Source organism: Anomaloglossus baeobatrachus, chromosome 6 (genome assembly GCF_048569485.1).
Source record: "Anomaloglossus baeobatrachus isolate aAnoBae1 chromosome 6, aAnoBae1.hap1, whole genome shotgun sequence".
NCBI classification, from domain to species: Eukaryota; Metazoa; Chordata; class Amphibia; order Anura; family Aromobatidae; genus Anomaloglossus; species Anomaloglossus baeobatrachus.
In genome coordinates, this window is record NC_134358.1 from 131,512,924 (window position 1) to 131,534,508 (window position 21,585).

Genomic DNA, 21,585 nt, shown 5'->3' on the forward strand with positions numbered 1-21,585 from the left:
CCCCCCTCAGGAACGAGGGCGAGGGTTTGTACTCCAATCTCTTTGTGGCTCCAAAAATGGACGGTTCCTTCCGTCCTGTTCTGGTCCTGAAACTGCTCAACGAGCATGCGAACGCCAGGCGGTTCCGGATGGGATCCCTCCGATCCGTCATTGCCTCAATGTCTCGAGGAGACTTCCTTGCCTCAACAGACATCAAAGATGCCTATCTCCACGTGCCAATTGCTACGGAGCACCAACGTTTTCTACGTTTTGTGATAGGAGACGAACATCTTCAGTTCGTAGCTCTGCCATTCAGTCTGGCGACAGCCCCACGGATGTTCACCAAGGTCATGGCAGCAGTGGTAGCAGTCTTGCACTCTCAGGGACACCCGGTGATCCCGTACTTGGACGATCTACTCGTCAAAGCACCCTCCCTCGAGGCATGCCAACGCAGCCTGAATGTTACGCTGGAGACTCTCCAGACTTTCGGGTGGATCATCAATTTGGCAAGGTCAAATCTGTCTCCGACTCAATCACTAACGTATCTCGGCATGGAGTTTCATACTCTATTAGCCATAGTGAAGCTTCCGCTGAACCAGCAGCGTTCACTGCAGACAGAGGTGCAGTCTCTCCTTCAAGGCCAGTCGCACCCCTTAAGGCGCCTAATGCACTTCCTAAGGAAGATGGTGGCAGCCATCGAGGCAGTTCTCTTTGCGCAGTTTCATCTGCGCCAACGGCAATGGGACATTCTCCGCCAATGGGATGGGCAGTCAACCTCCCTGGACGGGAAGTCTCCCTTTCCCTGACGGCCGAGGACTCTCTGCAATAGTGGCTTATTCCCACCTCATTGTCATAGCCCCCATCCTGGGCAGTGGTCACGACAGATACGAGTCTGTCAGGGTGGGGAGCAGTTTGTCTCCGCCACATGGCTCAGGGGACGTGGACTCAGCAGGAGTCCACCCTTCAGATCGATGTTCTGGAAATCGGGGCAGGGTATCTTACCCTATTAGCTTTCCAGAAGTGGCTAGAAAGAGAGCAGATCCGAATCCAGTCGGACATCTCCACAGCGGTGGCATACATCAACCACCAAGGAGGGACACGCAGTCAGCAGCCTTCCAGGAAGTCCGGCGAATCCTCATGTGGGTGGAGGACACAGCATCCACCATATCCGCAGTTCACATCCCGGGTGTAGAAAACTGGGAAGCAGACTTCCTCAGTCGCCAGGGCATGGACGCGGGGGAATGGTCCCTTCACCCGGACGTGTTTCAGGAAATCTGTTGCCGCTGGGGGGTGCCGGACGTCGACCTAATGGCGTCTCGGCACACCAACAAGGTCCCGGCATTTATGGCACGATCGCGCGATCACAGAGCTCTGGCGGCAGACGCCTTAGTGCAAGATTGGTCGCAGTTCCGGCTCACATATGTGTTTCCACCTCTGGCACTCTTGCCCAGAGTACTGCGCAAAAATCAGATCCGATTGCAGCCGCGTCATACTCGTCGCACCAGACTGGCCGAGGAGATCGTGGTACCCGGATCTGTGGCATCTCACGGTCGGCCGACCGGGGTCACTACCAGACCGACCAGACTTACTGTCTCAAGGGCCGTTTTCTCCATCGGAATTCTGCGGCCCTGAACCTGACTGTGTGGCCTTTGTGTCCTGGATCCTAGCGTCTTCAGGATTATCCCAAGGGGTCGTTGCCACCATGAGACAGGCTAGGAAGCCCACGTCTGCTAAGATCTACCACAGAACGTGGAAGATTTTCTTAATCTGGTGCTCTACTCAGGGAGTGTCTCCCTGGCCATTTGCATTGCCTACTTTTCTTTCCTACAATAGGAGTTAGAAAAGGGCTTGTCGCTAGACTCCCTCAAAGGGCAAGTCTCAGCACTATCCGTGTTTTTTCAGAAGCGTCTAGCACTTCTTTCTAAGGTGCGCACGTTCCCGCAGGGGGTTTGTCATATCGTACCCCCGTACAAGCGGCCGTTAGATCCATGGGATCTGAACAGGGTTCTAGTTGCTCTCCAGAAGCCGCCTTTCGAGCCTCTGAAGGAAGTTTCCTTTTCTCGCCTGTCACAGAAGGTGGCGTTTTCTCGTTGCGATCACATCGCTTCGGCGAGTGTCTGAGCTGGCAGCTCTGTCATCCAAGGCTCCCTTCCTGGTGTTTCACCAGGACAAGGTAGTGCTGCGCATCATTCCGGAGTTTCTCCCTAAGGTCGTATCCTCGTTTCATCTTAATCAGGATATCTCCTTACCGTCCTTTTGCACTCATCCGGTTCACCGGTATGAGAATGTTTACGTTTGCTAGATCTGGTGAGAGCACTCAGAATCTACATTTCCCGCACGGCGCCCATACGCCGTTCCGATGCCCTTGTCGCTGGTACGCGCAAGAGGTTGCAGGCTTCTAAAGTCACCCTGGCTCGATGGATCAAAGAACCAATTCTGGAAGCCTACCGTTCTGCAGGGCTTCCGGTTCTTTCAGGGCTGAAAGCCCATTCAACCAGAGCCGTGGGTGCGTCCTGGGCGCTACGACACCAGGCTTCGGCTCAACAGGTGTGCCAGGCAGCTACCTGGTCGAGTCTGCACACTTTCACCAAACATTATCAGGTGCATACCTATGCTTCGGCGGATGCCAGCTTAGGTAGAAGAGTCCTGCAGGCGGCAGTGACATCCCCGTAGGGGAGGGCTGTTTTGCAGCTCTAACATGAGGTATCTCTTTACCCACCCAGGGACAGCTTTTGGACGTCCCAATCGTCTGGGTCTCCCAATAGAGCGCTGAAGAAGAAGGGAATTTTGTTACTTACCGTAAATTCCTTTTCTTCTAGCTCTTATTGGGAGACCCAGCACCCGCCCTGTTGTCCTTCGGGATTTCTTGGTTGTTTGCGGGTACACATGTTGTTCATGTTGAACGGTTTTTCAGTTCTCCGACGTTATTCGGAGTTAATTTGTTTAAACCAGTTATTGGCTTCCTCCTTCTTGCTTTGGCACTAAAACTGGAGAACCCGTGATACCACGGGGGGGTATAGCCAGAAGGGGAGGGGCCTTGCACTTTTTAGTGTAGTGCTTTGTGTGGCCTCCGGAGGGCAGTAGCTATACCCCAATCGTCTGGGTCTCCCAATAAGAGCTAGAAGAAAAGGAATTTACGGTAAGTAACAAAATTCCCTTCTTTTTTTTTTTTTCTTCGTCAAAGGGGTATGATGCTCAACTCTTCTTTATGGGCTTCCTCTTCAGGGTCACACCTTTTTGGCCAATATCATTTAAAAATACAAAACAGGTAGAAGGAGTCGTATCTGAGTAACAGAGATGCACAAACCAGAAAAAACCCTGCAGATTTAGGAGAAAAACATTGAGACCAGGTTGAGAAAAATTACTTATTTTTTTTACTATTTACCCAATCAGTGATGGGGGCATGGATGGACTACTTAGCAGCAGGTTTACTAATCGTTAAGTGATAATCTCCTTCTGATAAAACAGTGATTTATTAATGGACACATGGTGACAATAAATTAGCAGTCAGGTTTCCTTTAAGTGTTTTCTTCATAGTAAAGACAGCTTATAAACCATTCATAAGTATATCCGCCCATAAAAATATTAACCCCTTAACGACCGCGGGCCGTAAAATTACGTCCTAGCGGTCATAACGTTACTGCCCGCGGTCTGCCGGCAAGATTATGCTGCGATCGGCACACACCTCAGCTGATTTTCACAGCTGAGATGTGTGCCTGCTAGGCACAAGCAGAATCGTTATCTGCTCGTGCCGTTTAACCCCTTACATGGCTCTGTCAATGTGACAGCGCCATTATAAGCGCGATCGCGGTAAACTTTTACTTACCGCCCGATACCGGAAGTCACGTGACGCGATCACGTGACTCCCGATAGTTGTCATGGTAGCACAGGGTCATGTGATGACTCCTGTACTACACCTGACTTGCTTTCACATTCGCTGTGCCAGCGGCACAGCAAAAGAGAAAGAGAGCGTATCTGCTGTTTACAGCCTTGTAGCTGTGATTAGCAGATACTGCAGAGCGATCGGAATGCTGATCGCAATAGCCCCCTAGGGGGACTAGTAAAATAAAAAAAAGTTACAAAAAAAGTTAAAAAAAATTTAAAAAAAACAAAAAAACCTAAAAGTTCAAATCACCCCCCAAACGCCAAAACGATGGTTTTTTGTCGCCACAACTTTTGCGCAAAATGCAATAAGAGGCGATCAAAAAGTAGCATCTGCGCAAAAATGGTACTGTTAAAAACGTCAGGTCGAGACGCAAAAAATAAGCTGTCACTGAGCCATAGATCCCGAAAAATGAGAACGCTACGGGTCATGGAATATGGCGTAAAACGTGCGCCACTTTTGTTCGGACAAACTTCCGATTTTTTTTTTTTTTTTAACCCCTTATATAAAAGTAAACCTATACATGTTTTGTGTCTACGAACTCGCACTGACCTGAGGCATCACACCCACACATCAGTTTTACCATATAGTGAACACAGTGAATAAAATATCTCAAAAACCATAGTTCTATCGCACTTCTTTTGCAATTTTTCTGCATTTGGAATTTTTTTTTTCCGTTTTCCAGTACACTATATTGTAAAACTGATGGTTTCATTTAAAAGTACAGCTCGTTCCGCAAAAAATGAGCCCTCACATGACCATATTGACTGAAAAATAAAAAGGTTACGTCTCTCAGAAAAAGAATGGCGAAAAAAAAAACGGAAAGCGAAAAATCGGCCGGTCGTGAAGGGGTTAAACTTTATTATCAATAATTAAAAATTATTATATAATCAGACAAATACAGAATGTGCGTGTCAAGTGTGATTGATACACACTAGGTAGTAAGGTATGTGGGATCAGTTGTAAGGCATCAATGTGCAGTGATGGAATATACACAGTATATATTACCTAATGTAGGGACTCATCAGGCAGGGGTATAATTCTATATATATATATTTATATAATATAGAATTATACCCCTGCCTGATGAGTCCCTACATTAGGTAATATATACTGTGTATATTCCATCACTGCACATTGATCCCTTACAACTGATCCCACATACCTTACTACCTAGCGTGTATCAATCACACTTGACACGCACATTCTGTGTTTCTGTGTTTGTCTGATTTTATAATTTTTAATGATAATTAAGTTTAATATTTTTATGGGTGGATATATTTATGAATGGTTTATTAACTAAGAGCATCCGTCTATATCTAAGTTTGGTTTTCCTTCTAAAGACAGCTTATACCAGCAGCCTTCTCCGTGCTTGTATGAGAATAATTGTGTAATTTGTAACTTCTCCTGAGATGGTACCACAGTGGATTTTGATGCTTGATGCTCTCACAGATTAGAACTGACGTGACCCTTCTTAAAAAATAGGGGGGTTTGTACTGTACAAAGTAAAAGCAAAACCTTTTCTTCCATAATATGATGACATTTAAGAATGTTTTAAATTGGTAAGATTCTTTGTTTTGACTTTATTTGAAAACTTCCCAATCTACTTACATAATCACCAGTTCTGTCTGTTCCCCTATTCCGTTATGCACTGCGGCATTGTCCGTTGCGCAGCCACAGTTCGAACGATGCTCCGTCCTCCGTGTCCTCACTGCACGCACGCATACACACACACACATATACACACACAGCAGACACACATAGATACACAGAGCACACGCACATGCACACAACACAGACACACTGCTGTATACTCACCTGCCGGGGCCGCCGCCTATTCTGCTTTCAGCCCTTTACTGCAGTTGAATGCTTTGTGGAGTTGTAAAGCATTCAACTGCAGTAAAGCCATGACATCAACCTGCAGCGGCCGCTCCGTACACCGCACGCTATCATGCAGGAGTCTGTGCTGCAGCTGGAGGCTCTGCGGGCACGGAGGACAGGTGAGACACAGCATAATAGGGGACAGAAGGGAACCAGCAGGAGCACATTACTAAACAATGTGCTCATTGCTGCAGGAGACATCAGCCTCCCTCCACAAGATCTGTATGCCCCCATCCCACCTCACCAGATCTGTATACCCCCTGCCCCACCAGTGGCGTAGCAAAGGGGGGGGGGGGCGGTCCTCCCCGGGCGGCACGTGTCAGGGGGGCGGCATTTAGTCCTCTTGCCTTCAGTTCTGCTGCCTCCGGGCCGAGTTCCGGGGACCGCAGTCCTCGCCAGGAAACTGTGGCTGCCGTCCCTTTAAGGCGCGCAGACCACAGCGTCGTCCTGGTTTGAGCTTCATCTGTGGGCAGAGGTACCGCGTGGCCTGCTCAGTCACACAGATGAAGGAGGCACAGTGCCAGCCAGCGACCTCCGGCACCGTGTGGGCCCCCTCTCCTCTGTGACCGAGCAGTAAGTGCTACACCCCCCCCATAACCTCCCCCCTTCGACCTGTATGTTCCCTCCCAGCCACCTGGTTTATGGGTTCCAGTGAGCTGTATGGGCTTCTCCCCTCCCCCAGGTGTATGCCCTGCCCCCTCCCGGAGCCGAGTGTGCGGGCCCCCAAGAGCCGAGTGTGCGGGCCCCCAAGAGCCGAGTGTGCGGGCCCCCAAGAGCCGAGTGTGCGGGCCCCCAAGAGCCGAGTGTGCGGGCCCCCAAGAGCCGAGTGTGCGGGCCCCCAAGAGCCGAGTGTGCGGGCCCCCAAGAGCCGAGTGTGCGGGCCCCCAAGAGCCGAGTGTGCGGGCCCCCAAGAGCCGAGTGTGCGGGCCCCCAAGAGCCGAGTGTGCGGGCCCCCAAGAGCCGAGTGTGCGGGCCCCCAAGAGCCGAGTGTGCGGGCCCCCAAGAGCCGAGTGTGCGTTTGTATGCAGCAGCTGCAGGGTTGTGTGCGCGTCTGTATGCTGCAGAGTTGGGGGTGTGTGTCTGTATGTATGCAGCAGAGTTGGGTGTGTGTGTCTGTATGTATGCAGCAGAGTTGGGTGTGTGTGTGTGTATGTATGCAGCAGAGTTGGGGGGTGTGTGTGTATGTATGCAGCAGAGTTGGGGGGGGGGTGTGTATGTATGCAGCAGAGTGGGGGGGGGGGTGTATGTATGCAGCAGAGTTGGGGGTGTGTGTGTGTGCATGTATGCAGCAGAGTTGGGGGGTGTGTGTGTCTGTATGTATGCAGCAGAGTTGGGGGGTGTGTGTGTCTGTATGTATGCAGCAGAGTTGGGGGGTGTGTGTGTCTGTATGCAGCAGAGTTGGGGGTGTGTGTGTATGTATGCAGCAGAGTTGGGGGGTGTGTGTCTGTATGCAGCAGTGTTGGGTGTGTGTGTGTGCGTGTCTGTATGTATGCAGCAGAGTTGGGGGTGTGTCTGTATGTATGCAGCAGAGTTGTGTGTGTGTGTGTGCGTGTCTATGTATGCAGCAGAGTTGGGGGGGGGTGTGCGTGTCTGTATGTATGCAGCAGAGTCGGGGGGTCTGTATGTATGCAGCAGAGTTGGGGGTGTGTGTCTGTATGCAGCAGAGCTGGGGGGGTGTCTGTATGTATGCAGCAGAGGTGTGTGTTTGTGTGTGTGCGCGTCTGTATGTATGCAGCAGAGACCTTCCACCAGATCTGTATGCCCCCAGGCCACCTCCCACCAGATCTGTATGCCCCCAGGCCACCTCCCACCAGATCTGTATGCCCCCAGGCCACCTCCCACCAGATCTGTATGCCCCCAGGCCACCTCCCACCAGATCTGTATGCCCCCAGGCCACCTCCCACCAGATCTGTATGCCCCCAGGCCACCTCCCACCAGATCTGTATGCCCCCTGGCCACCTCCCACCATATCTGTTTGGCCCCAGGCCACCTCCCTCCAGATCTGTATGCCCCCAGGCCACCTCCCTCCATATCTGTATGCTCCAGGCCACCTCCCACCAGATCTGTATGCCCCCAACAGATCTGAATTGCTCCAGCCCCCCTCACCACTGCTCCTATCAGCACCACTAAGCATAGACAGATGTTCATTTCACCGCACTCCCGATGCGATAGCATCGTGCCTATTTCTACTAAGGGAATAAGTGTTACAACTTATTTAACAACTTAACAATTTATAATGTTTATCATATATGGTGGTCTTTTCTTTTACAGCACCAGAGCACATGCTTTGCATCCAAAATGGAAAGTTTGACCATGCCGATAGGATGTTCAACAGGTCAGTAATACCCAGGAGCTCAGGAGGCAAGTGTGGGCCTTTTTCTCTAGAAATATTTTATAGTAAGAATCAAAGATCTGATGTACATCGTATGCCCAAGTCAATTGTATTTTGTTTTATAAAATGATAAAGAAAAGAATACAAATAGTGAAAATACTAACGTCACTATGCGACTAGAACATAATGTGCAGTTTTAGAGCTCCTTTCATAATGCAGTAGGAAGTTATCCAGGTTATAAATCCAGTAAAGCTGCAGCCCCATCACCACTCGCTATGACTGCAGGGTATATACAGTAGGAGCCCACACACTGCCTCCTATATACAGTAGGAACCCACAAACTGCCTCCTATATACAGTAGGAACCCACACACTGCCTCCTATATGCAGTAGGGGAGCCCCCACGCTGCCTCCTATATGCAGTAGGGGAGCCCCCACGCTGCCTCCTACATGCAGTAGGGGAGCCCCCACGCTGCCTCCTATATGCAGTAGGGGAGCCCCCACGGAAGAGGATAAGGTCTGGACAGTGGCTAGTAGTGAATCAAAAAAGATGGATGTATCAGGCAGCAAAGAAATGTTCATAGGTGCAGAAAATCCTCAAAAAATGTATTTTCAAACAATTAAAAAAACATGTAAAAAAAAAAAACAAAAAGTCCTGCAGTTATTACACATTTTGAATCTGGAAGGTTCTTGATCGTAACAGGCTATATACTGAGTATGAGCCCTCACATAGTCCATTATAGGTAGTACAGTATTAGTCCTCTATAGGCAGTATGACTTCCCATATAGCCTCCTTTATAAAAGCATATGCATAAAAAAAAAAACCTAGAGAATAAACACATTCACCTTGCTCCTATTCTCGAGTGGCGTCCTCTTGCCGGTTCAAATGCGCCGGGGTCTTTAAAATTGCCAAAGGCCTAACAGAGGCTGACGCAAGCGCATGGCAGTGACGTCTCTGCCATATGCTTCTCGCTGATGTCAGCTGCCGGGCTATAGGCTGGCAGCCATTCTTTACTGCTGCGGACCAGTTTTGGCACGGCTCCCCCTACGTACAGCTCGGGACGGCCAACTAAAGCACCCTCCGGTGCCCCGCCGGGCCAGCCCAACGTTGCTAACATTCCATTTCAATGTCACTTGAGCTTCAGGAGACGCGCCAACATTACGGGAATGGATCTCGTATGTGACTTGAGTATTTAGGGTTTTTTTTTTTTGTTTGTTCATTTTATTTTACAAGTGGAAATATAGTATTTACAAAGTGGTTATCAGAGTAATGGACAAACCCTTTAAGGAAAAAAAGAGTATTACAGTATAAAATAAAGCAAAGTAATCTCCTTGGCCAAACCAAAAATAGTAAACATTTTGCATTTTCTAGTATTGGAGAAACGTGGAAGAACTGCTTAGAAGGAGTAACGGACTTCAAAGAGGTGATTGAGGTTTGCATGTGGTCATAATATATTTTTCCATTGTATTTCTCGGTTAATTTCAGTTTTATTTTAGCTAATTCCAGAGTTTTATGGCAGTGATGGCACGTTCTTGCTAAACAGTTTGAACCTGGACCTTGGAAAAAGACAAGGCGGGAAATTAGTTGATGATGTAGATATTCCTCCTTGGGCCTCAGGTATGAGAACCAAATGTTGTCGTATAAGACGGCAGATCAGTACGGCATGTCCTTGGGAAAATTGTCATGTGCCTTTTAGAATTTAAATCAATTTTTCTTTTTTAATTAGATGTAGATGACTTCCTGCTGAAAAACAGGGAAGCTTTAGAAAGCCAGTATGTGTCCGACCATCTCCATGAATGGATTGACTTGATATTTGGCTGTAAGCAGAGAGGAAGTGAGGCTGTTGCTGCAAATAATGGTGAGTCTGTTATCACAATCTGCTTTTAATGAACAGTTTAGTAATTATGTAAACATGTATATTTCGGATTGGAAATTTAACTGGAGTAATAGTTTTTTATTTTCTTCTGATTTTTTTTTTTTTCATCAACTATTGTGGACTGCCTTTTGTATTGGCTTGTGTGCATTGCTGCAGCGCTGCACTTACATCTAATATAGCAGAGTAGGGATAGTGTCTGACTCAACAGTCTACACTATGGCTCCGTCACCCGGGCACCGCACACACTCCGCCATGCACAATTCACAGCTTTAGGTGGAGCCAGACATTTTATTGTTCTCCATCGCTGAACTGCAGTTTCCATTGGCTGTCAGGACCGCGCGGCAGCATTGACTTCTACCGCTACGTAGCGTTCAGATCGTTGCAGTCAAGTGGCTGCATTCCGCAGAAGGAACACTTACTAAGCGCAGCAGACAAGATGACTGTCACTGGCTACTGTGCTCTGCATATTAATGCATTACCAAGTGATGGGTCATCTGCTGCACTCTGCAGAAACTGCTGTTACACTGACAAAGCTGAGCACCGCGAATGTTCTGTCTTTAAAATATAAAAAATAAAAATTCATATCCCCACCATCCCTTTCCTCTATTAAAAGGGAGCCTGTCAGGTTCAATATGTACAGAGAACCACGATAAGTTCTGGTGCATATTAGTAATCCCTGCCTAATCGTCCCTGTATCTGGTAGCATAGATAAAGATCTTTAGAAAAAGTATTTCTAAAGATCTTTTATCATATGCTAATGAGCGAGGGGACTCGTCTCAAGGGTGTTACTTCATTTTCCAGTCACACCATTAGCATGTTAGTACAACAGGGGTGTACTAACATGCTAATGAACGCGCAGCATCAGAGAATTTTCCCCTCACCCATGACAGCACCACGTGAGAGAGAGGGATCCGCCCAGCGAGGACAGGAAACCATTCTGAAATAAAAGAGCGGTACCTCTCCCCTTCGTCAGTTGGTTTCCTGTCCTTGATGGGAGACCTTGTTCTGGAATACGGCGGTTGAAGTAAGAAGTTTGAAGTACAGAAGCTGTATTTACCCAGCCCCGTCCGGTGTCCGGAAAAGCAGGGTGAGTCCTGCGGTGCCGTTCTTCGGGGATGGAAGCGCCGTCCACCAGCCCTTAGGGAACCTGGTGTCCGTGCGGGGGGTGTGCGGCAGGGCCCATCAGGGTTTCCGGACCGCCGCTCCGTCCTCCCCCCTTGTGCTCCCCTGCTGCCTAGGACTTCCGAATGTGGCGCACTCTGGGAAGTGCGCAAGGCATGCAGGGTACAGGAGGCGTGCTTGCGTGACGTCTCCTGAAGAAGATGGCGGCGCCCATGCAGCAGCAGCGGCGGTGTTTCAGGGCAGACGCCGGCCGTCTGGACACCGCTGGGCGCATTGAAACGGGGGAGGGGGGGCACCTTATGGGACCGGAAGGTGGAGGAGCAGCACGGGTGCTCGTGCCTATATCCCAGGATGGCTTCAGAAAGGCGGCAGCATAGCCGTATGAACAGTCACCGCTCTAAGTGAAACAGACCTGCCCGGCCTCAATAGCCAGAAGGGCAAATCCTCTTGTGGCTCCATGACTTCTGCAGGACCTGTGGATGTTCCGACGAAGCCTCCAGGACCGGTACCCTTGATCTCCTGTGGTGGGTGAATGATCTTTGTGAATGTCATCTGCATCATTAGGTGGCTCCTAAAATCCATACGGAGTGTCCCCTGTGCAGAGAGCCGATATGGCCTGCGGGCCGTGTGTCGGAGACCCCTTGTGTGGGGCATAGTTGGCAATGTCTCTGCTTCGATCTATGGATTGCTGCATGCGAGTTACAAATGTGTATATGTTGTGAGGTAGCGACCACCATTATGGTAAATCGTCGCTATATGTCGCAGTGGAGAAGATCGCTGTGATATTAACCTGAAGAGGTTGCTATGGGACTTGTAGTTCCACAAAGGCTTCTTTCTGCAACTAAGGGCCAGGTTCCCTTTAATAAGCCCAGTGTGCTGTGCAGGTGTGGAGAATCACATTCCTCCACCTGTGGGTGTGTCCAGTCTGATTGGGAGACTCAGTGTGTGTTCTGCAGAGAGTGTGAGAGCAGAGCAGGGAGCTCTGGATGTATCAGCCTGTGTGGAGGCTGAACACGGGGCTCTGGAATTCAGTCTGGGTTTAGACTGGAAGTAGTGTGCAAGCCAGGCTGGTTAGTGCTGTGGCTACTGGACCAAAGCTCTCCTTGAGTGGAGAAACAGACGGGAGTCTGCAGAGTGTCTCTGGGTTCTTGGACGGAGCCACAGCAAGTGTTGTTCCCTGGCAGGAGCCAGTGTGTACAGGCGCCACACTTCCAATAGAGACCGTATAGGAATGGAAGCCCACGGTATGTGGTTGTGCTATGTTTTTGCCTTAAGCCAGGAGAGGCCTGTTATGTTAATGTTTGCCGTTTATGACAAGTGTTTCATAAACGGCTGGAATTTTTTATGAAGATACTGTGTCGTCCTGTGACCTTGCCTAAGCCTACCTGAGCTAATCCTCACAATGTATTGCTCTATGGTTTGTAGCAGCCCCTTCCTTTGTGACAATTCAGCAGTGGCAGCCTCCACGGTTGGCAACAACACCCCTATGACATACAGCATAAGTTGGGGTCCATGCCTACAGATTGACATGTACACGGTGACCGCTCTGTTTTAACAGCTGTCACTAACAGTGGGGGCTTGTTACTGTCAGTTACGGCACTCACTCTCCAGGTCCCATATGCACGCTCCTGTATGCATGCACTTGTGGGAAACATCAGCAGGAATTCTGAAGCCGGCTATTGCCAAATCCCTGCACGGCCCGTGATTTTTAGGATCTGGCTACAAACTATTGTAGATCAGCTGAAGGATAAAACTCCTCGGGAGTATATCTTTTTCTAACCTTACCACTGCTGCAGGGAGCAGCGGCATTCTTGCAGAGTCGTCAGCCGATGCTATCAGGCTGGGAGCCCGTTGTGCAGGATTGTCTAATCTGGCCAGAATGGCATTATGGTTGAAGGGCTGTCCCATATGCCTGCAAAGCAAGCATGTATTATGTTCAGGGCCGTATGTCGCTCTGCTCTTTTTGGTAAACAGCTAGAAGATGCGTTGGAGACCGTATCCGACGCCAAGTAGCCCTTCCAAAGGTTATCCCTTTTGTTCCAGCAGAGTAGATACTCAAGGTATCAGAATAGGCCCTGGGGGCACTCTGCCATGCCATCATGTCTCTGAGACACGCTATATCCATGCGGGGCACTATGATATTGTGCTTACCGGTGGCTCCATGGGGCCTGTTCCACTCCAGGGCTCTCCAATGGCAAATCCTGTCTGCCAAACAAAAAAAAAAAAAAGCCCTTAGGAAGATGTTTGAAGGGGACGTCATTCTCTCCTTGCCAGTCAAGATTTCCCTGCTTTGGTGGACGTCCATAGGCAACCTGTCTGTGTGGTTCCTGGCTACCTCTGCATCTGAAGGTGGTCACTGCTGATGCCAGACAGTTCGGCTGGGGATGCTCGCCTCCAGGTGCAGATATCCCTGGGCTGGTGGTCAGCGCAGGAAGCAGCACAGCCCTTACGCCTCCTGACGCTAGGGTCTGAAGAACGAGCACTAAATTCCCTTTGCCCCCCCCCCCCCCTCCAGGGTCAGCTCGTTCGGTTGCTGTCGGTCACTCAGTCTACCGTCTCCTTCCTGAAACGCTGGGGGGGGCACGATCCCCATCCCTCATTCTGGCATCTTACGGTCTTTACTGGGACAGAATCCCCCTCGGCTCTACACTTCACTGGATTCTAAATGCCAATGTTGTTTCATGGTCTCGTGGTAAGCTTGTGGCCTTGGATGTGTGAGCTTGTGGGTTTGAATCCCGATGGGCCATTCCTGTAGTTGGCAGCTTACCTCAGGCGCCATCAACCACGGCAAGGGGAATGATCCCTGAATCCGCGGATCTTTCAACGGTAGTGGCTCTGTGGAGAATACCACGGAGATACCGGTTTCCTCCAGGCTAAACTGGCATATAGACATCTTGTTCCATGTTCCCAGCAGTCCAGCCCTCGCGATGAATGCACTTCCATTCCATGGACCTTCGGAATAGCCTATGCCCTTCCCCCTGTTGTCATGCTCTCGATGGTTCTCCAAGAGCTCTGGGAAGCTCGGGCAAGGGTCCTTCCCCTCGCCCCCTTCTGGCCCAAGGGGCCATGGCTCTCTCTCCTGAGGACATTGTCTGTCCCGGATCCTGGGGTTCTGCCGGGGATTCCGGACCTGTTAGTGCAGTTACCTGTGTTCCTCGTGCAGGAAATGGGTTTTTTCATTTCACAGCTTAGAGCTTGAGAGGATGTTGCTGATGCGCAAGGGTTCTCCTCTGACCCGGTCTCTTCCTTGCGGAAGAGCCATAAACCGGTTACCACTACACTCTATGGGGGAGAGTGGCAAAAGTTCCCCTTCTTTGCAAATGGTCCCTTGGGTATGAGTTCCTATTCCATGCAAATTGGCATTCTTGCAGACGGGGTTGCTCTAGGATTCTCAGTGTACACTCTAGGGGTTCCTGTTCTGCCCTGGGAACTTTATACATTGGACAACTGGCAGCAGATCGGTGGGTTCAAGGTTATTGGGTTTGTGAGTTCATGCCCGACAGTTCCACCGGGGGATCAAATTAGGGTTGGACGCCCTCACGAGTCCTCCCTTTGAACCTTTTGCCAAAAAAAAAAAATCTCCCTGATATTCGAAACTATTTTGCTCTGCGCCTTGGAGTTCGCCCGCAGAATTAGTGCTTACACGCCTTATTGGTAGTACGGCCCTACGCTCACTTGTTCAACGATAGGCCGGGTCAGGTGTTAATAGGACCCTTTCTCCCAATGGTCGCCTCTCGATTCCATAGCACGCAGGGTATAATCCTCCCTCCTTTTGCGGCCATCCTACAAATACAGGGGTAAAACAGATTCATACGTTGGAGGTTCATAGGGCCCTGCTTCTCTACATCTCAGTGACATAGTGTGGGGAAAACAGTCCTTTTTCATAGCCCTCTCTGTAGTAGGAAAGGTCTGTGGGTGTGAAACTGCACTATCTCTAGGTGGATTAGGGAGGCCATTGCTTAGCCTACTCATCTAGTGGGACTACCTTCCCTGAGGGCTTAAGGGCCCTTTCCACCGGTGCGGTGTCGCCCTCCGGGGCTGAAAAGACGCAGGTATCTATTGACCGGATTTGTAGGACCGCTACCTGGTCTTCACATTCTCCTTTTCTTCCGTCACTATCGGTTGGATCTATCCTCCTCGGCTGATCTCTCGTTTGTAGAAGGGTGCTTGAGACGTTGGTCCCTCCCTAATACGTTATTCTCTGGAAATCTCACGTAGTGCTGTCATGGATGAGGGGGAAAACACCTCGGTTACTTACCGGTAGCCGGTTTTTCCAGAACCCATGACAGCACCCTTATAATCCCTCCCTTTTCACCCTTAGTGTGCACTATTCTGGGTGTGCATGTGTGTGTGTTTATAGTTGGTGATAGAACTTAACTCTAACGTTTGTTGGAGGTCCTCTCAATTCTCGGTAATCAACTGATGAAGGGGAGAGGTACTGCCCTTTTATTTCAGAATGGTTTCCTGTCCTCGCTGGGCGGATCCCTCTCTCTCACGTGGTGCTGTCATGGGTTCTGGAAAAAACGGCTACCGGTAAGTAACCGAGGTGTTTTCTCACTTACCTCTCCGCTGCCGTCGCCGCCCAATGCTGGATTTCGGCTCAGTGTGCATGATCTCGGACTTTCGGTCATACGCACTACTTCAGTTTGAAGGCAGGACACTTATACCCGGCTTCATAGTGCGCATGACCCGAACTCCAGAGTCATGTGCACTGAGCCGAAATCCAGCGTTGAGCGGCGATGGCTGCGGAAAGGTGAGATCATCCTGTGACGCTGTGCTATCGGTAGCATGTTAGCACACCCACAGCGGCATACTAACATGCTAATGGGACCGACTGGCAAGGGATGCAATGCCCTTGGGACTAGTCCCCGCACTCATTAGCATACTATAAAAGATCTTTAGAAATACTTTTTCTAAAAATCCCTTTAGCTATGCGAGTGTCTACAGGGACGGTTAGGCAGGGATTAGCAATATACACCCAGAACTGATCATGGTTCTGGGTGCAAATTGGACCTTACAGGTTCCCTTTAATGGAGGGAAGTGGTGGTGGGGATATGATATTTTTTTTTACTTTAATAATAGAACATTTCAACGTGCTCAGCATTTTTCTACCTGACACTTGTATAAATTTCCCTTCCCTTGCTAGCCTTAGTTCTGAGGATATTTGACTCGCAGTGCATAGACTTTCGTAGATACACTTCAGTGAGCAGTTCTTATCAAAGACTGTTGTATTAGCACATAAGTCTCCTTGGGTCCAGTAGATGCCCTGACTGACCGGCTGAACACTTAGTAAAAAGAGGAGTTTGTTAGTTGTGAAGATGGTGACAGTAGGCCAGAAAAAAAACATTAGCTTACAAATATCCTTCTGCTATTTACTTGTATTAAAGTTGTTCTTTTTTTCTTTTTTAGTGTTCCATCCGGTTACATATGAAGGTGAAATTGACTTAAAAAGGTGCAGTACAATATGTTATATTGCTGAGGTACTTTGGGAACTAGGACCCCTGTTCTTTCATCTAATGGAAAGTTCACAGTCCCCTATTATTACATTAGGAAGTTCTGACAACTATTGGGAGGGAGGTTTTGTACATGGGGTTTCAATCAGAAATAATTACAGCTCAGTGGTGACTCTTGGCTATTCTTTCTACAGTTCCTGGCAGTTGGTGAATGTGGTGTCCATTACATGGGGAATAATACACTTTTTTACATGACATCTTGTACTTCTACTTCCTTGGTTGATTTTAATAGATAATGGATGCACAAGTGAGCTTTCTGGTCCTGTAATGAAGTGTTCATTCCTTATATTTTATTTCCTTTTTTAATTGTACATTTGTTTGTTTTTTAATGATATACAGAAAAAAAATTGTATATTTTCTGCACAGGCTGGTTGACTTCTTTGTACAGAAAGAAAAGTGACAGCTTCAGTCTTATAATTCTTGTTTTCAAGTTGTTTACTTTGTGCATTTTAACAAATATGTTGGGGTCATGATTTAGTGGCACTTACTAAAATTATAACTACACAGATTCTCCTACTGTACTTTAGTGCAGCCTATACAGACTGCTCGGCTCTGTCTCCTCCAATTGAACAATACTGCACATGAGCAACCCCTAATGATCTGTGATGTAAATTTCCATTACAGGGTGTAGTGTGGTGTATGGAGCGGGCTCTGGAACTGCTGTTAACCATTTAGATGCTACTGACAATCACTGATGTTACTTACAGCAAAGATGGGCTGCAGTGTGTACATCGCCAAGGCCAAAAACTAGTATTCTACCAGGATACAGCTAAACCCCCACTAAGTGGAGGCATCACAGGTGCAGGAGGAACAAATCACACACACACACCTCCATGAAATGGAGGGGGGCGATTGCTGGATGATAAAACTGCACACTAATGGCTTGCATAGAGCGCTGTTCACACATGCAGATAACAGTCACAAGCCCGCAGCCTATGAGGTGACGCCCATACTATTAGATCAGGCAAGCTGCCCGCCTGATCTAATCGTATGAGTGTCACCTAATAGGCTGCGGGCTTGTGACTGTGTTAGAGCGCTGTTCACACATGCAGATATGTGATGAAATGATTACAGGTTCAAGTCCCCTAAAAATATATCATTTAAAATATTAAATTAATATATTCACACACAGAATGTAAATTCCCCCCCTTCCTTTACCATTCAAAATGAAATAAAAAGCGAATGAAAAAAATACGAACAATCTCAAGGTTAAAGTCCATCCCAGAGATGTTGATGTTCCTTTGATGTTCCAGGCTCATGGTGCATCAGTGTCAATGTGAACTATCCATCCACAGTGAGTGACGTGAAACGCTATGGCACAGTACTCAGGAGAACCCCACTGCTAACACAGAGGCATAAAAAAGCTACACTGCAGTTTGCCATAATGTACATAGAAGCCAAAATCCTTCTGGGAAAGCGTCTTTTGGATAGATGAGACAAAGCTGGAGCTTGCTTGCGTTCCGTCCGTTTTTTGCCGCATGCGGCAGATTTAGCCGCTGCGGCGGCCGGATGGAACGTTCCCTGGCACGTTTTTTGCTCCGGCAGAAAAACCGCATCGCGCCGCATCCGGCCGCTGCGGCGCATTTTTCAATGCATGCCTATGGACGCCGGATGCGGCAAAAACCGCATCCAGCCGCCGCATGCGGTTTGTTCCACTGCGCATGCTCAGTAGCGTGCCGCAACCGGAAAAAACGGACGGGCCGGACGGGCCGCATGTAAAAACTTATGCAAAGGATGCGATGTTTTCGCCGCATCCGTTGCATAGGTTTCACAGCCAGATTGAGCCGCAGTGCTCAAACCGGATGTGTGAAAGTAGCCTTACCGAAAACTGAGTGAGACCTGCAAAGAAAAGAACACCGTACCTACAGTAAAATATGGTGGAAGTTCAAAGATGTTTTGTGATTGTTTGGCTGTCTCTGGCCCTGGGGACCTTGACTCTGTGCAAGGCATCATTAAATCTGAAGTTTACCAAAGGATTTAGATCACAATGTAATGCCCAGTGTCAGAAAGCAGGACAATGACCTTGAACATACTTCAAGAAGTTCCTAGAAATAGATGGAAACAAAGCGCTGGAGAGTTCTGAAGTGGCCAGAAATTAGTCTAGATCTAAATCCCACTGAACACCTCTGGACAAATGTTAAAATTGCTGTTGGGAGGCGACGCCTTCAAATATGAGACCTGGAGCTGTTTGCTTAAGAAGAGTCCAAAATTCCAGTTGAGAGGTATAACTTGTTGATAGTTTATAGGAAATGATTGATTTCAGATATTTACTCAAGCCCTTACCCTTTTCCATGTACGGGAAAATAAAGTTTTGGGTCTCCGAAAACAGCAATGCGTTTTTTTTTCTATATATAAAGTTTTTAATTTTCTTTTAACCTTCAGAATAGAAGAAAAACCTTGTTTGCTATCGCCATAATTCTACTAACCAAGGCAGTCATGTTGACAAGTAATTTTTACTGCACAATGAATGCCGTAAAAACAAAACCCCAAAAACAGTGGAGGAATTGCATTTTTCTTTCACCAGTTTACCCTACTTGCATTTTTTTTATCGGTTTTGAATAATTTATATATTAAAATGAATGGGATCATTCAAAAATACATAACGCGGTATGCAAAAAAACTACCCTTAGATTTGTTGACCTAAAAATGTGTGGCTCTTGGAAAAATTTAAGGAAAAAAATTGAAAGCCCAAAAAGGAGTTCTTTAAAGGGTTAGGCTATGTTTCTATAAGAGGATGGAATGGACAGGTCTGATACTGAACCATCAGCGGCCGTTTTGTGGTCCGGACAGTTGTCATCCGGAAGAGGCGACACTAACAACTGCAGGAGGAGAACCTGTAATACGTAGTGAGCATTTTTGTGCCTTTAAATAATAAAATGACAAAGCTAATTGTACCAATTGTTTTTGTTGGGTTTTTTTTTGTTTTTTTTTTTCAATCCAAGTTAATAAAGAAAAAAATGGTGTAAATCATCCAGTTGCCCAAAACTTGTACATTAGGAACTGATTGTTCATTATGAAAAATGAGAAACTTTTTGATTATCTGATTTGGTAACTGATCCATTAAAGTGAAGGGAAAAAAAATGAAAAGAATCACTACAAAGCGTGATGTGAACAGGACATATTTTGGGCTTAATAGTTTTAGGCAACCATTATTTTTAGACACCTGATATTGCCCAAGGGATTCTTCCTGCTATATTCCTTAATCGAGCTGTACAATATTCTGCGCTTATCCCTTTAGATATGAATGTAAGGAAACTTGTGTTTTACTTTACCTTTTTAGTATTGAAGATCCTGATCACAAAATTGCAATGCTAACTCAAATTTTGGAATTTGGTCAAACTCCGAAACAGCTGTTTACAAAACCCCATCCAAAGAGGATTTTCTCAAAGTGTAAAAGTTTTTCCCGGTCATCCAGTCAGAATCTGTCTACAATAGAATCACCAGGTATGATACGGACTCTGGAGAACTGACGGTAGTGGTGTTATTAACTCCTTAAAACATAAATTTAGTTTTTTTTCCTTTTAGCAATCAGTAGTACACATGTAAATAGGAAACATGGTAATAAATCTGATCACGGACATTTGTTTCTCCTTCTTTACTACGTTTTCACATTCAGTTATCAGTAATGGGAAAATCTATTTTCGCTGACTACAAATATAGGAGATGACTGTTGGTGCCCATAAGATTCTATGAGGGAAGATCTGGAGGCAAGCATTTAAAATGCCCAGTATAGACTGCTGCAGCCCTCCTTTGTGTCACTAAGATGGCCACATCTGCAATCTTCTTAGAATGCCATCCCTCTGACACTGCCACCGGCTGCCCATCACGCACAAAATTGTATTCTGAATCCTCACTTTAAAGTTTGAGAAATTCAGTCAAATAACATTTAAATATTACAAATTTTTACAAAATTAATTTTATTTAGCAAAAAGGTAATCTTCTAGTGAGTGCAGTGCCTGATTTTTAAACCCCTTAGCAATTTTATCTTTTCATTTTTTCCTCCCCTTCCTCCAAGAGCCATAACGTTATTTTTAACGCAGGTGCGCTAATCCTTCACTTTCAAGAAATTACTTAAGAAATTTCTTGAGAAAAATCCTTTTACTAGTGCGCACATAGCCTAAAACCCAGATGGTTATGGTGCCATAAGAAGTAATAGTAATAATCACCTTTATTTTTTTACTTCCTCCAGTTTCTCCCAGTGAAGATTCTTTTGAAGACTTAACTGAAGAAAGTAAAACCATTGCATGGAGCAATATCACCAAATTTCAGATAGAGAGTCGACACAAGATTCACAAAGAGTGAGTGACTTTTCCATGGGAAATGTAGTAATTATGACGTATTTTAGAAAATTCTCATTTAGGCCATATTCAGACTGTGTCTCTCATCAGTATGAAGCCGGTGTTTTCTAAGGACGCTATATAAACTAGTTATCTTCTGTGCACACGACTGTTTTTGTGATGATGGAATCCGTAGAGCACATCTGTGACCTGTAATATTCCGGACCAATTAATGTACCAAAATTACTAATTTAAGTGGATCAATCAGCAAAATAAAAATTACTAAAACATGTCATGTGTGGACTGGTTCCATGGATGATTTCTTTATTTATTTCTGCACATGTATATAAGGTCTTAGGCCTGTCTATGACACATAATGGCTGTAATATAAGAAGTAATGTAAAGTATTATATAGTGCGTTTACATGATATCTGCATGGAGAGACTCCTGTGCAGTGACTTGTGCACATGTCACCAACACATCATTGATAAATTTAATTAGTTGGCGCTAATAAAGAATTTATATCTTGGAAACTACAAATATGTGAAGTGTGGAATCCTTTTAAAATGGTTTTCCAATTTGGTCATCCATCTTTAAAAGTGCCCAATGATCCTAAACAGAGTAAAGCTCCTCTATTAAGGGGGTAGTGCACCACCTTCACAACCCCTTCTCAATGAGCCTGTTCACCCCCGTTAAAATTATACTTTATACTCACCTTCAGT

At 47.0% G+C, this 21,585-nt stretch overlaps 1 protein-coding gene across 1 annotated transcript in view; it reads left to right on the forward strand.

The window, feature by feature from the left end:
• The window catches only part of NSMAF (neutral sphingomyelinase activation associated factor), a 180,542-nt gene that overhangs the window by 82,853 nt on the left and 76,104 nt on the right, over nucleotides 1-21,585 (forward strand). The window contains exons 15-21 of the mRNA XM_075316032.1: nucleotides 8,015-8,078; nucleotides 9,447-9,498; nucleotides 9,572-9,692; nucleotides 9,802-9,933; nucleotides 16,483-16,525; nucleotides 19,867-20,030; nucleotides 20,776-20,884. Of these exons, the coding sequence (XP_075172147.1) occupies nucleotides 8,015-8,078; nucleotides 9,447-9,498; nucleotides 9,572-9,692; nucleotides 9,802-9,933; nucleotides 16,483-16,525; nucleotides 19,867-20,030; nucleotides 20,776-20,884 (685 nt within the window). The remainder of the gene's footprint in view (nucleotides 1-8,014; nucleotides 8,079-9,446; nucleotides 9,499-9,571; nucleotides 9,693-9,801; nucleotides 9,934-16,482; nucleotides 16,526-19,866; nucleotides 20,031-20,775; nucleotides 20,885-21,585) is intronic.